The sequence below is a fragment of the Aotus nancymaae genome, unplaced genomic scaffold (assembly GCF_030222135.1).
Source record: "Aotus nancymaae isolate 86718 unplaced genomic scaffold, 86718_ANA_hifiasm-v0.15.2.pri h1tg000067l, whole genome shotgun sequence".
Taxonomy (NCBI): Eukaryota; Metazoa; Chordata; class Mammalia; order Primates; family Aotidae; genus Aotus; species Aotus nancymaae.
Window position 1 is genome coordinate 13,142,267 of NW_026988482.1, and position 16,154 is coordinate 13,158,420.

At 34.1% G+C, this 16,154-nt stretch overlaps 1 protein-coding gene across 4 annotated transcripts in view; it reads right to left on the bottom strand.

Annotated features, from left to right (window-relative positions):
• Positions 1–4,332: 4,332 nt before the first annotated feature.
• FGF12 (fibroblast growth factor 12) overlaps positions 4,333–16,154 on the bottom strand; it is a 587,631-nt gene continuing 575,809 nt past the window's right edge. For all 4 annotated transcript variants that reach the window (XM_012448940.2, XM_064366923.1, XM_012448939.2 and 1 more), the window contains one exon: positions 4,333–9,112. In XM_012448940.2, coding sequence (XP_012304363.1) covers positions 8,994–9,112 — 119 coding nt within the window. In that variant the 3' untranslated portion in view covers positions 4,333–8,993. The remainder of the gene's footprint in view (positions 9,113–16,154) is intronic.

Here is a 16,154-nt window from a genome sequence, read left to right on the forward strand (position 1 = left end):
ATGGGACTGCTTAAACAAATATTTCTCTGGATTCAGACAAAAAGATGTTGTCCTTGAATCAACTCTGAATATTCAAGCATCAGCTTAATATAAGGCCAAGCTCCATATCAAGAAATCTTTAAGTATACCACTACACCACTTCTAGTAGATTAGGCATGATGCTGAAATATGACAGGGACTTGCAGAAGCTTAACATCTAATATCATCTGCTATTCAAATTGTCTAAACCTTGTCATAAAGAGAGTATTCTACTCATAACTCTCATGCACATTTACAACTTAAAATTTCTCTGGAAAGTCAACTTCAACCAGCCTTGACTGGGCACTTAATAAATGTTAACTATGGTTTATTAGGGGTTCCGGCAGGAAAGAATCGTCTGTATTCACTCCAAACTGATTTCATCAGGATTTCTAAGGGTGGGGCTTAAGCCGCAGTATATTTTTTAGAAGTTGTCAGGTAATGCTAACATGCAGTTGAGGTTACAAACCAATGAGTATTTCCTAAGCGAGAATAGTAATAAAATCTAAATAGTAACAATATATCATAACTACATAGATGCTGAAATAATCAATTACTTTTGTTTCCTTAAAGAAACAAAATCACGAAGATGAAATCATTTTATGCATTCTTGATGATATACTTCTTAGACTCCTCCATCTGGAAGAAAGATACATATACTTGACCAGTACTTAGGCCTTAACTGTAGAGGCAATGATGTGTTGGGTTTTGGATGGGAGAAACAGTGAGGAAGTAGGAAGAGCTAATTTGTTCAATTCCTGCTTTTAGAACCAAGTTCTAGATAACTATATACTCTATATCAGAGAAGTGGATGGTCATCTGCAAGTCCATGGACAATTATGCTGGCTATATTCTAACAGTTCACAGTCACTTGTTTGGAGACAGGTCAGAAATAGCTCTAGCATTTCAGATGGAGAGTGAGTAGTAAAGCGGATTCATATCACTCCTGTCCATAATTCCATGACTAGTTCACATTTGGGCTGAGCTGTCCCAGCATAGGTCATCTGCTAATAATGTAGGCAAGTTCGTAATTCAGTGAGACCCCCAAGTTGGGGTTTTGTGATGATCATTCTCTGAGTGAACTACATATGGTGAACCAGTAGAATCTATGCTATATCATTTTAGGGTGACGTGACCAAGATTTCTTGGTACATGATTTAGAGAATATTGCTATTCTAATCCATAGCGTTGAAAGAAAGAACTCATCTCCTGGTACATCCAGTGTGCCTCTCATGGATTTCTTAAAGAGAACACCCAGACAGCATGTAGGTTGGTTACTTTCTTGTCATACAAGAGATCAGAAATGCCAGTGGTTCAGCTTGCCAGAGAAACAAGTATCCTGGAGAACAACAACATTCTTAAGGTAGACCTAATAGCCTGTTGGTGTTATTATCTGTGAAGTCAGAACCTTCAGCAGGAGGATGTACTAGACAATGGAAGAGGCTGTGGATGTGCCCAGGACAAACCTCAGGGTAGTTCACAGTTTGTGATGGGCATGTCTAATTCCTTACTCAATTTCAATTCCTTTTTCTTCCTTACCCAGTTTGTGATAGGCATGTCTAATTCCTTACTCAATTTCAATTCCCTTTTCTTCCTTATCTATGAAACTCCAGTTCTGGCCAGGGAGATATGTGCTGGGGGTTTCTGGAAATGATGCTTCCATGGCGCGGGTACCACATCTTTCTACATCCCTGTTTTCCTTTTTCCTGTGTCCTAAATGTGAACATGACACCTACAACCAGAGCAGCCATTTTGGACTGTGAATAAATGGTCCTTTGAAGAAAAAGTACATTGAATTGCAGAGACTTTAGTCCTGATGTCTTTGAATGGTCCAAATAACATATGCAATGTCTGTATTCAGGCTTATCAATACAGAAAAAAGAGCAAACAAACCCACAACTTTCTAATTTAATTTTGCCACTATTTTCTTGGTTGTAAAGGTAAAGTACCAATCAGATCTATTATGAGGGTATGTTTATGAGGTGAAGCTGTCAGCACGGAAAATAATGACTCAAAACACTAGGTAAAAATACATAAACAAGTTCAGCATTAAGTTAGTCAATGAAGCAGTGGTACAATCTGAAAATGCATATACGAAACAAAAAGATAAAACAGGCAAGGAAAGTGATGTTAGAGACAAGCCACGGCAGGACTGGCATGCAATTCATATATTAAATACCTCCTCCTGCAGTGTTCTTCCTGTGTATGTCTTTGTATGCCTCTCTAGGTCAGGGACGTATTTTTCAAGCTAGCAAATTGCAATGGGTAGACAGGGTTAAAACACAAGTAAGTACAGGAGACATAGCACAGGAATTAAGGTACGTTGTCTTTCAGATAAGCTTGTCAAAAAGAATTAGAAAAATAATGACAACAGTAATACTATTTTATACTCGTAAGAAAAACAGTTGTGAAAGTATGTGCTCAAAAGGTGCACATTACTTTTAAATAAAATGTATTTGATCCTCTCGCAAAAACAAACCTGAAAGTCAGTGGAAAATCAAGACTTTTTTGGAAGATGATAACCCAAGGTTTTGATGCCAATATAAATATAAAACCAATACTTCTCACAAATGGCATAGGGTGGTTTGGATTGTTAATACCCTTAGTGTCATCCAAAGTGTTCAAAAAATGTGCTACGTCCTGTAGAGGAGATTCAAGAAAGACATGCAGGATTTTTGCAGGTGATTTTGAAATGTAACATTTCAAAATCAGCAGTGCTTTCATGGGTATGAATAAAAGTAGATATGGTATGAACCTCTGATCTAGAATAAGCAAGCTCCATTTTCTAATCCCCTCAGTGAGAGTCATCTAAAAGCACTGAACATGTCAGATATATTGTTATCGTCAAATGTACCACTTTAAAAAAAAATTTGCAGTTGTTTATCTCTTCATCAGTGACCTGCACAGTGCCTTCTTCATAGCAGTCACTTAATGCATAGGAAATTGAATTTTCAATGCTTTTGTTTGTTCTTATGGTTTTTGGCAGTAGATTTAATCAATCAATATTTGCATTTCTCTGCTGGTTTTTAGAATATCCAATGATCTGTGATAGAAAATATATCTATTTATTGGTAATAGAGATTTCCTAATTTTTGCTCTTCATTTCCATTTCCTCTTGATAAAAGGGCTCTGAATTTCATTCAAATATTTATTTATCACTCAACCGTGCAGACTTGTATCTTTGGGGACAATCCAGTCTCCAGGTCTTGGTTGACTTAAACTAGTTAACATATCTCAATTTTCTGGCCATGGTTAGTCATTAAAGCATGGACACATGATCTAAGTCGGGTCAATGAAATGTAAGATGTTGTCTAGGGGATTATAATAGAGAATAAATGATTTAAGCATGCAGGTTCTGAAACTCTAAAGGAATTTCTGCCTTCAAGAGGGAAGTTAGACATGGAGGTAGACAGAGCTGAGAGAACGACAGACGAATTAAGCCTCGATGCTGATGCTGTGTACCTAGATATTCTAGATGAAGTGCCAGTTTGGTTTGGGGATTCTGTCTGAGCAACCAGAAACGTCCTAGCAGGTACAGATGTTCAAACAAATACAAAGGTTGTGTTGAAAAACCTTTGAGTAACTCAACTCAGCAACTTATTGATCTCAACTCAGTTTTTGTTCCACTCCTTTTCTGAACATTCTTCCCAAGGAAGCCCTGATTTGCACGTATCCATATCTTTGATTCAAGTGATTTTTTACTCCTTGAGAGGCCTTTGTCATCTCTTATCACTCAGCAAATATCTATTCTTTTTCAATCGCTGTCTTGCCTCTAATCTCTGATGATGCCTTTGTCACATCCTCAGTGGTATATGAAATCTTTTTTGCATCTATCATAGCACATACTTTTAGGTATTACATTATTTATTTATGTGTCTACCTTTCTTGTTTTTTTTTGAGATTGCAATTTAGTTTATGATGCCTAAACTCAACTGCGCCTCTAGTTGGTCTGTTATGAATAAAATAATACACGAACGTACTTTAGTTCTTAATCCTTGAAAGCAAGATGTCAGATTGTCACAGTACCTACATAATTACAAAGAAATATTTACTTTTCTTTGACTCTTAATACAATTGGACTTCTCTTCCATCCATAAATCAATTTTTGACCTTTTTCTTAAGAAGACCCAGCACTTTTTCAGCAATGTAGGATAAACACACTAAAAATAGGTAGACTTCTCAAAGAAATTTAATATTTTTAAAAATGTGCCCGTATTTCATCTACATGCATGAGCATCTCAGGATTTTAATTGTTTTTTACTCCAGGAAGGTAGTGATATGTAAACATTTTACAAATCTGAGCTCAGAAAACAATGATTTGAATAATCTGTGCTTTAATGCAAAAATGAAACATTAAGTTGCTTAGTTTGTCATACAACATGTTTATTAAACATTTCAGTGTCAATAATTTTTCAAGATCATAACATTTAACCTTGTATTGGAGCTATTATCAATTCTAGCCATGGGAGTATGTTTTGGACTTTTTGAACAATTTTGAGTAAAATGAATGTCACTGTCTTTAAATTGTGCTTGGAGCAAAAACAAAGAAACATCAGCTCATTCTTTCCAACTAGTAGAACATTTAACGATGCAATGTTTATGACATTATTTTAGGGTGATTATCATGATGTTAAATATTCTTATTTTTGCTTCCATCTGTTACTAAAGCTCAATATATCATTTCTGAACATTATTAATTTTCCCTTAACTTAGACTTATATACTGTATTTTTAACTGGGGCTCCAGGAAAAATCCTGAAAAATAAAAATCAGCATCTAGCATCCTGTTCCTATTCTATAACCACAAATTCTCAGTCTGATATGACTTATTATGAAATCCATATTGGGAAGTATAGATGTTTAAGATAACTTTTTCTAACTAAAAAAATAATTTCCTGTGCATCTCAAGGGAGATTAAAAATCACCAAAGTACTGAAGGAACATGTGCTTTGATTATTATTCCCACCTGTTTCTTTTTTTATTATAAAGTGGCAATTTGTACTATCATTAGAAATATACATTAATGTATAAAGTTTTGCATTCAAATCTCTTTATTTTTAACTATGACTACAGACCACAAATCAAATAAAAACTCTATATAATATATCCTTATTTCAGAAGCATATGTATATATACACATATATATTTGTAGAACAATCCACTGTTTTAAATGTAATTTTGACTTAAAAAATGCTATTTACAATTTTATGACAGAGAAATAACCTCAGCCTTTTATGATACTAAAATGAGCAGGGAATTTTTATGTTTGTGTCTCATCTTGTGCAGATGAAATTAAGCAACATCATGGAAAATCTTCTCAAGAGCAAGGCCTGGTAGACTAAGCTATGAGGGTGAAATAGATTTGCTGTTTCTGGGTCTATGTTAAAAAAAAAAATCACTGGCAATGTAGTCATACTTACTTCTTCACCAAGAAATCAGTGGTCCCAAATTAGGACTTCCAAACTTTTCAATATGCAACCTTGAAGTCTTTTCTTGTTCTTAGTCTTGTCTTAATACTCTCATCTCTCACTTGTGGCAATGCAGGACCACCAATCTAGATATTAGATTGTTCCTATTTTATTAAACAGAAGAGTTCTTTTAAACAAGTTTTCCGAATTACAATGAGGCCCATAAAGCATCACATTGCATTACATTCTATCATCTATTGAGCCAATCCATAATGGCTAAAAATGTGCTATTAAATTTGTATGTAAATTTCAAAGCCAAAGCTATTACTATGAGAATAGGGTGGCTTGCTGCCCTCCAATTTGCAGAAGCACAAAAGTCTCTGAATTAGCAAATGGAATTTCAGCACCATTTGTTTCTATACTTCACTCATCGAGCTTAAAAATCAAGTAAGGTATATTGACCATAGGGCTATTTTGTGAGACTCTCAAAAGTTTTGTTTTCATTCTTAAGCTCATTGATTTTGAAACTTATTCCGGTAAGAACTCAGAATAAACACATCTTAATTTATATCTGCATAGCCAATTGCAAAGCATTGTTAAAAGCCGTATTTTTTCCTGGGAAAAATCCCAGTGCAATTTAAAAAAAAGCTTATTTTACTTAAAAAGGAGTAAGTTATGAATGAATTGAAGACCCAGAAATCCGAACAATGAAAATTAAAGAATTATTCTACTTGAAATAAGCCTGAAAAACAAAGTACATAAACTCAGTCATATTTTTGGATGAAGTTGGATATTATATGTTTATATATGGTAATATTTTAAAAAACTCAGTGAATACTGGCTTATTCTATTAAAGTTTTTATGTACTTAAAAAGCAAGGAGCAGTTAAGCAAACATTAACCCTTTGCTCTAAGCTACAATTTTTGTCAGGTTTATGTGTAAAAGAAATGAGATTTCCAATTCATTCTCTGAACTAAATTGGAAATAAGACAAAGCTAATTTCCAAAACATTTTACTGCAGTGAACATTTGCTTAACATAATACAGAGAAAAACAATATGCAAATTGGGTGCTTAGAATTCTTTCTTAACTTCTATCAGGAAAGTGACAAATATGAGTCTAGATGGTAAATGACCAGCCACTAAATATAGAGGAATTTTGTTAGTGATTCATCTCTATTTTTTAATAACCAACTTAAATATGTTTTGTCATAAATCATCATTGTAATTGATTTTTTATAAATTTCATCCATTGTGTTATTTATGAAACCATCAATTGTTTTTCTGGTGAGTGTGTATGTGTATCACCACAAAATCTCAAGTCATTTCATGCTAAAGGAGCCAGTGTCCCATTGTGTTGAAGTTTCTTTTTTATTTTTTTCAAATAAAATAAGCTTTATGTTTGGGATTTTTTTTTTTTTTTTTTTTTTTTGGTTCTGGTAGTGACAGGTATATTTATAATCAAGTTGAATCAAGAGTGACAAGAGGAAATACAGCTAGAGTTACATTTTGTCCCCAAGGGTATTCTTTTCCTATGAGAGCAAGTTCATTTTTAGAAAATTTAAATGTCTTTCTTTGTTACTTTCCAAATATTTTGGTTAAACAAATATCTCTTGCAAATATGTCTTCAAAATCTTTGCCTAGATGCATAACATTTGTTCTTCCCAACTGCTTAAGCAAATTCCTTTATTTCATTTTCGGTTCACCTCTAGATAATAAAAATAGGATACTTGGTAAAGAATATGATCCATTATTGAAGAATAATGACTGTGTAAAGTGAGGGAAACTATGCTGACCTTGAAATACAGCAACCAATGGCAAGGTTTGAGGTGAGGGCCTAGAGCTTCTGCAAAGTGTATATATTTTAGGGAGTCGTATTTGGAACAATACATGCTGGACAGTAGAGATATAGGAGAAGTTACATGCTATGTCTTCTCATTGATAATATCCACAAATCTGCATAATTTTTTCACATTCTGTTTTGTGTGTTTTTTCCCTTTAAATTTTGATGTCTCTACACTGCTCTTGATTTGTAGGACTAAATAGATCTATTTATTCCAATGCAAGTTATATAACATTTATTTCTTCCCTGATTTTTAAAAATACTTTAGTATTCTTAACTGTGGTTGCCTTCTCTTACCCTGAGTTCTTTTTCGCTACTTTAAACTGCTCACAGAATCCTGTCTGTTGGAGCCATAGCTGTTGAATTCCGTATTATTTCTATACACCCTTGAACATTTAGTGTATTACTGGTACCCTTCTGTGTTCTAGGAAACAAACGAATTGCTAACTAACTGGACTTGTAAATGAGCATATATAGAGCAACAAATTAGCTACTGGCTTCATAAGACAGTAAGTTAGGAATTTCACAGTCATGTCTCCCAATTTCATGGCAGAGTTTGAAAAACGATGTAAGACTCTGGTAAGGTATAAAGGCAAATGCAATTTGCATTGACTAATTTCCTAGGACATATTTCCTTATGTAAAACCCCTCTTCTTTCTTTCCTGCTGCAAGACAGGGTAAAAGCTTCCTAAAACATGAGCTTATACTCTCAAAGGTGTCCACAAAGCAAAAAATCAGACCACATGCTAAGAGCAAGTAACTTATACCTCCCCACCTGAACATGGCACTGGCAAAGAATTCCCAAAAGTCACTTCAGCATTAGAACAGTAACTTTTTTCCTAAACTACTACTACTGCTACTACTATTAAAAAAAAAAAAAAAAAGAACTCCTGAAATAATATCTTTGATAAAAATGTTATACTCTAGGATAATTTGAAATGATTTTTATGAAATAATTAAATTTGTTAAGGCTATTAGATTCAATAAAAGACTTTCCTTTTATATAAAACGATCTTAAATTACATCCTCAAAAATAATTTCTTACACTCTTCTTGTGATAAATGGTTCCTGGCTATATATTTTTAAATACTTTAGTATTCTTAGCTATCTATTTGCCTTCTCTTACACTGAGTTCTTTTTCACTACTTTAAACTGGTCACACAATCCTGTCTGTTGAATAGTTTATAATTTGAAAATGTTCGATTTCATGGTTAAAAAAAAAATCCTGCAAACAGAATAGAATGCTGTGTCAATTCCAGATGCCCAAATAAAACACAAAATCAAGAAAACCACACATCGCAGCATTATCGTGAGTTTAAGCTGTTTAGTATACGTCAGTTTCTGAGTTCAATTCTCCAAAACCCTTTCCTTTAAAGTAATAACTTTATTTCATCTTTATTAATGTCTTCATTACAGTTAGCTCGCTACTCATAACAATACAGTTTAATTTAATGTTTGTGGAGTCCTGATTTATTTTCTCTTTTGTTTTTAAGTGTGCTAATCATCTTTGTGCATGTGTATTTTCTACCACATTGCAACAAGCAAGCTTTGGTTCAATTTTCTTGTCCTACACAAAGAAAGATTTTGAGTGCAGAATCTTAGCCACTAGGTCTTGCGTTGTCATTTTATTTTCCTCTCCTTTGGGCGGATTTACCGGAAGGAAATGGGTAAATGGGAGGGAAGAGAAGGGGAAGGGATGAGAGAGGGAAGAAGGGAAGAGTTCGCAGCTATGTTGAATCTTGATTCACGACTTTGCCTCCATTCATGGTTGGTGTTCCAGAACTTTTCCTTGAACGCCCTTGTTTTTCTCCAATTTCATGTAGTGATGGTTCTCTGTACATACACACTGAAAGGCAAAATCAGAAAAATTACTTATGATAGTGGACATAAATTTGATTCAATAAGCTTTGCAAATTTGCTTTTACAGTATTCTTCACTCTCATCACCAGCTCTTCTCCCTGTTATAAAAAAGAATTTTAACTTGATAATATATTTAGTGGATACACATAATCGTTTCCAATTCTTTCAGCCACAACCTTTTAAACTTTTCTTGAACTATAGACATGTGAGTTGCTTCTGTTCTCTTATAGATAAGGCTTGAATCTTTATAGCTCACTAACCTAGAAAACAGGATTTTCATCCAGGGTCAGAGGAGACATGGGAAGTATTTTGCTTTTTGCTCCTTAATCTGAAATCTAATTTGGGTAGGGAAAAAATATTCATTTTTACATGTTCCTACTCTTTACCCTACCATAGGAAATATGATGTTGTGTCAAACTGAACTATTTTATTGCCAATTTCCAGGGCATCCTCTGTAAAAATAAGGGAGGACAAAGGAAAGGAAAAAAGATGAAGCAATTTCCCCAATTTCCTAGATTTCCTTCGCCTAAAGTAAGAAACATTTATCAACAGGGCATGTGATTATGCAGCTGTGAGACTTCAGTTCACATCTGTACATTTCCTTTTCTGCTCTATTGTTTTGTCTGGCTGTAAAGTTCAGTCACCTGTGAGCCATCACGGCTATTCCTAGATAATTGTTTAGAAAGAAAGAACAATGTTTTTTTCAAATTATAGTTATTCTTACAAAACACAATCTATCAGCATATTGAACACATTAATTCAGCTTCATTATACTGTTGTGAAATAAATAGATAAACGTGACTAAACTAGAATATATGATATGTCTCACGTAAATATCAGGAGTTAACTTTTATCCTTGGCATAGGAACACACAGTTAGGTATCTCCACCTATTGAATCATCATTACAAAGAAAGAAAGATTTAATAATTTGAATGTTACTTCCAACATCAGATAGCTTCCTCACTTGAACTTTGAGTGGTTACCAATTTGGGAACCATGGTACCTGGATCCACACCTTGATTCAGCCGCCTACTAACCTTGTTAATTTGGATACATTTTCATAAATGAAAAATAGCGTGTTTATGAAGATTAAATGCCTTACATGTGGCAAGTACCAAAAATGTTTATGAAAATTAAGAAGCTGATTTCTTTGTGAGCATTTTGAATAACAGATTTTCAGAGAATATACAAATAATTTTCTAAAACTAGACTAAAAGAGAATTTAGAATACAAGTGAGAGTCTCCTAAGACAGGTTCACTGATGAGGAGACAGATTTCTTCCAACATACTCAATTATAGAACTTCTTAAATGTTACTGTACGTTTGAATCACCTAATATTGTTATAATGAAAATTATGAATCAGAAGGACTCTAGTGAGCTGGAGATTCTGCATTTTAAATAATAAGATCTCAGGTGATATTGATGCTGATAAAATCCAGACCACACTTTGAGTAGTACAAAATATATGTATAAAATATGTATGTTAAGGCCCTTATGCAAATTAGCCACATATATTTTAATGAGATTTAAAAATATTTCAATTACCACACTGAATGGCTCTTCCAACATCCCCAAAGGACTAAATGCTTTTGGCTGAAGTAACAGAGTATACAGAGGAAACCAGATCAGAGAGTAGATCACATAATGTTCAAATGACACAAGTAAGGCATTCAAGTTTGTCTTGCTTTTTTTTTTTTTTTTCCAACAAACAGAATATCCTTATGGAAAATCTTGCTGGAATCTTGAAGTTCCCTAAGTCTAATGGCTCTTACCTCTCTTTCTGTTATTGAAAAAAGTATTAAAACTCCAAAATTGAAGCATAGTTTTTTATTTGTGCAAAATATAACCATTTACATATGAACAGGGGAACTCAAGAAGTAATGAAGTGATTCAGTTGGAAAGCTAATCATATGCTGCCATAAAATAGTTCTTCCCAACTCTGTTAGGCTTTGAAAAATCATACATTTGCAGGCGTCACCACAGATTGCTAAATCAGAATCTCAGTGAATTTACAAAAAACTCCTTTTTAAAAAAAAATATATTTTGACCTGCAAATTCCTAAGCTTCATCTGGAAACACATGAGGTATAAATTTTCTAATTTTCATTAAAGTATATATTTTTATCATTTTTTTAAGCCGAGTTTCTTAGAGTCACAATTTCCTTTTTAGTTTTGTTATGCTACAGATTTTACCCAAAACATTCATTTGGACTTTTATTTTCTTCTATTTCTCACTTGCACATAAAATACTTCATTTGTGTCAGCACACAATGTTACTAGTAATAGTACTGCTGCAGATAACTTTTACAGCAATTTTACCCTGCTGGCCATCTTGATATTGAGAGGTATTGCAAATTGACATCTGAAAATATACAGTGTTTCAAAAAGACCAAAATTCGCCAGTGCCACAGCAAGATGTAAAATTTGCTCTTTTTCTCATACGACTCAATTTCTAATTTCCCAATCTTTCCATTAAATGGAGTAATAAAATTCAGGGTTTTGAAAAACTACTTCGTGACCCAGTTAGAAAATGACAAGTAACAGATAGGTTTTCCAGTTCACTGATAAAAACTGCTCTCCTCCTCAATAAATTAAATAGGTATTCGAATTTCTATACTTCTGCTAACCAAAATAAAAGGATATTCAGAGAAAATTAAAGTTATTCTAGAAATTGCATGCAAATAGAAATATAGATAGCAAAACCTTGGTCAAACCAACAGATTAAATTTAATTTCTTGAACTTTAATTTTCATTATTATTGACAGGACCTAGGATTCAGTAACAGATCTAATTTAAGAAGCTGACAGATCAAGGGGTATAAGTCTTAATCAAATTTCTGAATTACAAGACCATAATCCAATTAGAAAGCAAAGAAAAATAAAGTACCTCCCTTCAGTAATATAAATGCCTTACTACCATTCATAGTTGCCTTAACACTTAATGACTGCTATTCTGAGTGTACATTATAAATAACACAACAAATTTGAGGGGAAAAAACAAGGCATAAGTATTCTCTCAAGTGCATTATATGTGCAAAATGTAAACAAAAGTCACCATGATGTATACAGCAGCCTCAGTGATAATTCCTTGAATAAATCTATCATTTCAGAGTATTCAAAGCAATTTTAAATTGATTAATTCGGCAATTACAGTAACAGGTGAATACAGAAGGTGAGAAATTATCACCCTAATTTTTTAAATATAAAAGAAATTAAGCCACTTCCATAAAGTCAGATAGTGAGTGGTGGCAGGGCCAGGATGAATATGTAGGGTTTCAAGGTCCTAGTTAAGTGTTGTGAATAAAATCAGAAATACCATAGTTTATCCAATAAACACCGTAAAATGACTGACATATCAGTGTTTGAATTCTTATGTCTGTATGTTAATCAAGATTTAAGTTGACCTTACCTTCACTAAATATTCCTAAAGTCATTCAGGAATGGTAATAAAAGAAAATGCATGGTTATTTAAAAAAAAATACCCCAAAATAAAAAAGAAAGTAACAAGTGTTGTTGAGTATGTGGAGGAACTGAAACCCTTTTGCATTGCTATTTCAAACGTAAAATGGTGCAGCCACTGTGGAAAATGAAATGGTGATTCCTCAAAAAAATAAATATGGATGTACCATATGATCCAGCAATTCTGCCTGTAGGTGTACACTCAAAAGAAATGAAAGCAGGGACTATAGCATCTATCTGTACATCCATGCCCACAGAGGGATTAATACCATAGCCCAAAGATGGAAGCACCAAAATGTCCACTGACCAATGAATGGGTAAATATAAGGTGGTATATACATATAATGAAATAGTATTCTGCCTTGAAAACAAAATTCTTACACGGTTCAACACGAATGAACCTTGTAGAAATTGTGCTAAGTGAAATAAGCCAGTTACAAGGGGCCAAATATTGCATGACTCCACTTATGTGAGGTACTTAGAGTAGTCAAGTTTGCAGAGGCAGAAAATTAGAACTGTATTTCCCAGGGGCTGTGGGAAGAATGGGAATTTCATGTTTAATGGGTACAGAGCTTCCGTCGGGGAAGATGAAAAAGTTGTGGAGATGGATGATGGTGATGTTTGCACAACAATGTGAATGTACTTAATAGCAATGAAATGTATACCTAAAAATGATTAAAATGGTAAATTTTGTAGTACCATATTTTACCACAAAAAAAAGCAAACAAACAACTTGTCCTGAATTGTCCTGAGTATAAGGTATATGAAGTGACTGTTTGAAACAAACCCTCTAATTTAGGCAATGTGGGATGTTACTAGTTAAACCATGTCTCACTCAGGACCTTGGGGCTACACTTGTGATACAGATTTTATTTTCAGCAAGTATGATGTTATAGATAGTATTTAATAAAAACATGATTTTAAACTTTGTTTTTTTCTGATTGCGCTTGATACTATTTTTCCAACATAGTTTCAGTACCCAAATTTCAAGGATGCTCAGTGTCCTAAAGATGCAAGGCCTGCATGATAAACAATGTTATTTCCCTTTCATCTGGCTTTTCTGGGTTGTCCTTGATCAAGCTGCTTGCCCTCTTTCTATTCGTTTGTCAAGTACATAAAGTAAGAAAAATATAGATTTGCTTCCCCCACCCCAAGATATTTCTGAAATAAAATAGCATTGCTCCTCTAACCTGCATATCATCATGTTTTGGACAAATGGTAAAATGAGATAATATTTTGAAGAGAAAGCATTTCTGTTTGGTTCTTCAGTACTCTTTCTTCAAATCAAAGCATACTCTTATTTCAGTTATTTTCTTCTTATTTTTCCTCTATTCTAATTTACATTTCAATTTTCCTCCTTCTTAATGTTTCTTTCTATTCATGCTTTTAACTTTTCTAGAGCTATTGTAGATTGAAACAGAGGGATTCAATCCAGCTTTCTGAGTGAAAATAAGGTAGAGATTTGGTGCAAGAGTGTTCCTCCTTATTTTTAGACACAAGGACAAGCAAGGGTTTCTAATAACACAGCTCACAGCATGTACTACTTTAAAGCACAGTGTTTACTAAGAATTGCCAGTTTAACCCTTGAATGTCAGCAGAATGCGCTTGTGAGGTAGACACTAGTTACCGGGTGACCTGGCATAGTGAAAGTTGTGATTTTAACAGCTGTCTGAGCATGCACTGACTATGTATCCATAGGAAGCCTTGCAGTTCTGGTAACACAAAATGGTACACTTAGTCAGAACAAGACCTTAACATACTGACTTTGTGTTGATATATGGTATTTGTTCTATTTTTTAAAATTCTTGCTTCATTTTAAAGTGAACGATTATGCTTTTAGAAAAGAAAAATATAAAATATATATTATTGAGCTTTGAAGTATTGTTTAAAAATCCATTTTCTTTTTGTAGGATTAGGTATGGATTTTTCCAGGGCAGGCTTTCTATTTAATATTTTTCTATTATATTCTTTTCACTGATGCCTGTGTTGCAAATGCAGTTATCAGAATATGCAGGCTTTCCCTGCCATCGTGGTGGCTCAGATTTCCCTATTTACAACTTTTAACATTCAATAATAACTTCTTTTATTTAAGTTATAAATTCTTTCTGAAAAAAATTACAGTGAAACAATGGCTTTCTTAAAAGTATGAAAAAATGAAGTCTTGGGCACTGTTGTTATTTATAAAGCACACAGCTATAATAAACCAGGTGCCAAGTACCATCCCAAGGGTACTCTCCTATTAAGCAGTAGTCATCCTCATAATAATAACTAACATTAACTGAGCACTTACTATATGCCTTCCCTGTATATATATACATAAACAGTTTTACAAATGACCTAAAAAAATAGATACTTTTAGTGGCCTATTTTGCAGTTTAGGAAACTGAAGAACAAAGAGGGTAGCTTGTCCAAAGTAATATAGCAATACAGGGCAGTCAGCTTTAAAGTCCACGTGACGTTAACCCTGGTGCCCCCACTCTAAGCTGATAGCCTAACAGTTAAGTATGTCTAAATATGTTGAAAAACAAAACTGTGTTGACTGGTCTCAAGTCAAAACCTTGACCCCAAACCTCATGGTGGTATAGAGCACTTTCTGGAATTCTACCACATCTTTCTGGTCAATTCCCTCTCTCATTCTTCTCAAGCGACTTACTTCATACCGTCTCCTTCCACCTCAAGCTTCCAATAACACCTCAGCCCCTCCCCAGACTCAGGCAATACGCTTTCTTTCTTTCTTCTCCCTTCCTCCCTCCCTTCCTTCTTCTTTCCCTGCTTCTCTCCTGCCTTCCTTCCTTCCTTCCCTCCTTTCTTTCTCTTTCTCTTTCTTTCTCTCCCTCTAATTCTTCCATCTTTCTTTATTTTCCAATACAATACACTATCTGACTTTATATTTCACTTAGAAAACAGAATCAGATGAGAAATGTGTTCAAGGCAAAAATTACTGACCTATGCATATCTGCCCCAACATGTTCTGGCTCCTGCTTGCACGGTCCAGTTCTTACCTAAACCTAGAGGACCACAGTGCACTCGATCACAGCCCTCTTACTCAGTGTTCTTCAGTGTCTCTCTCTCCTGCAATGCCAATTCTGCTTATCTAAGATTGTTCCCGTCAGAACATAAATATATGAAATAGCTTTAAAAACAAAGAACCCTACCATGTAACTGTCATGCTTCTCACCAGCTCCCTCCTTATTTCTCTACTTCGCTTTTAAAACAGAAGTTATCAAAAGTGTACTTTAATATTACCTTCTTCTTTTCTTTGCCTCCTGTTATAATTTATTTCATTCCAGTCAGATTTCTTTCCCACTTTTTCACCGAAATCACTCATGTCAAGTCACTGCTGACCACGAGTTACAAAAGCAATGATCAATTCTCATTTAGCAGCTTACTAGACACTCCAGCAGTGTGGGATACAGTTAATTATTTCTTCCTTTTTGATAAGATGTTTTCACTTGGTTTCTTGAACATCAATCAAAATAGCCTACTCTTTCTGCTAAATCACTGGCTATTCTATTTTATTCTCCTTTGCAGGAGCCTCCTTTTCCAAAAAATGTTAGTTAATATTCCCC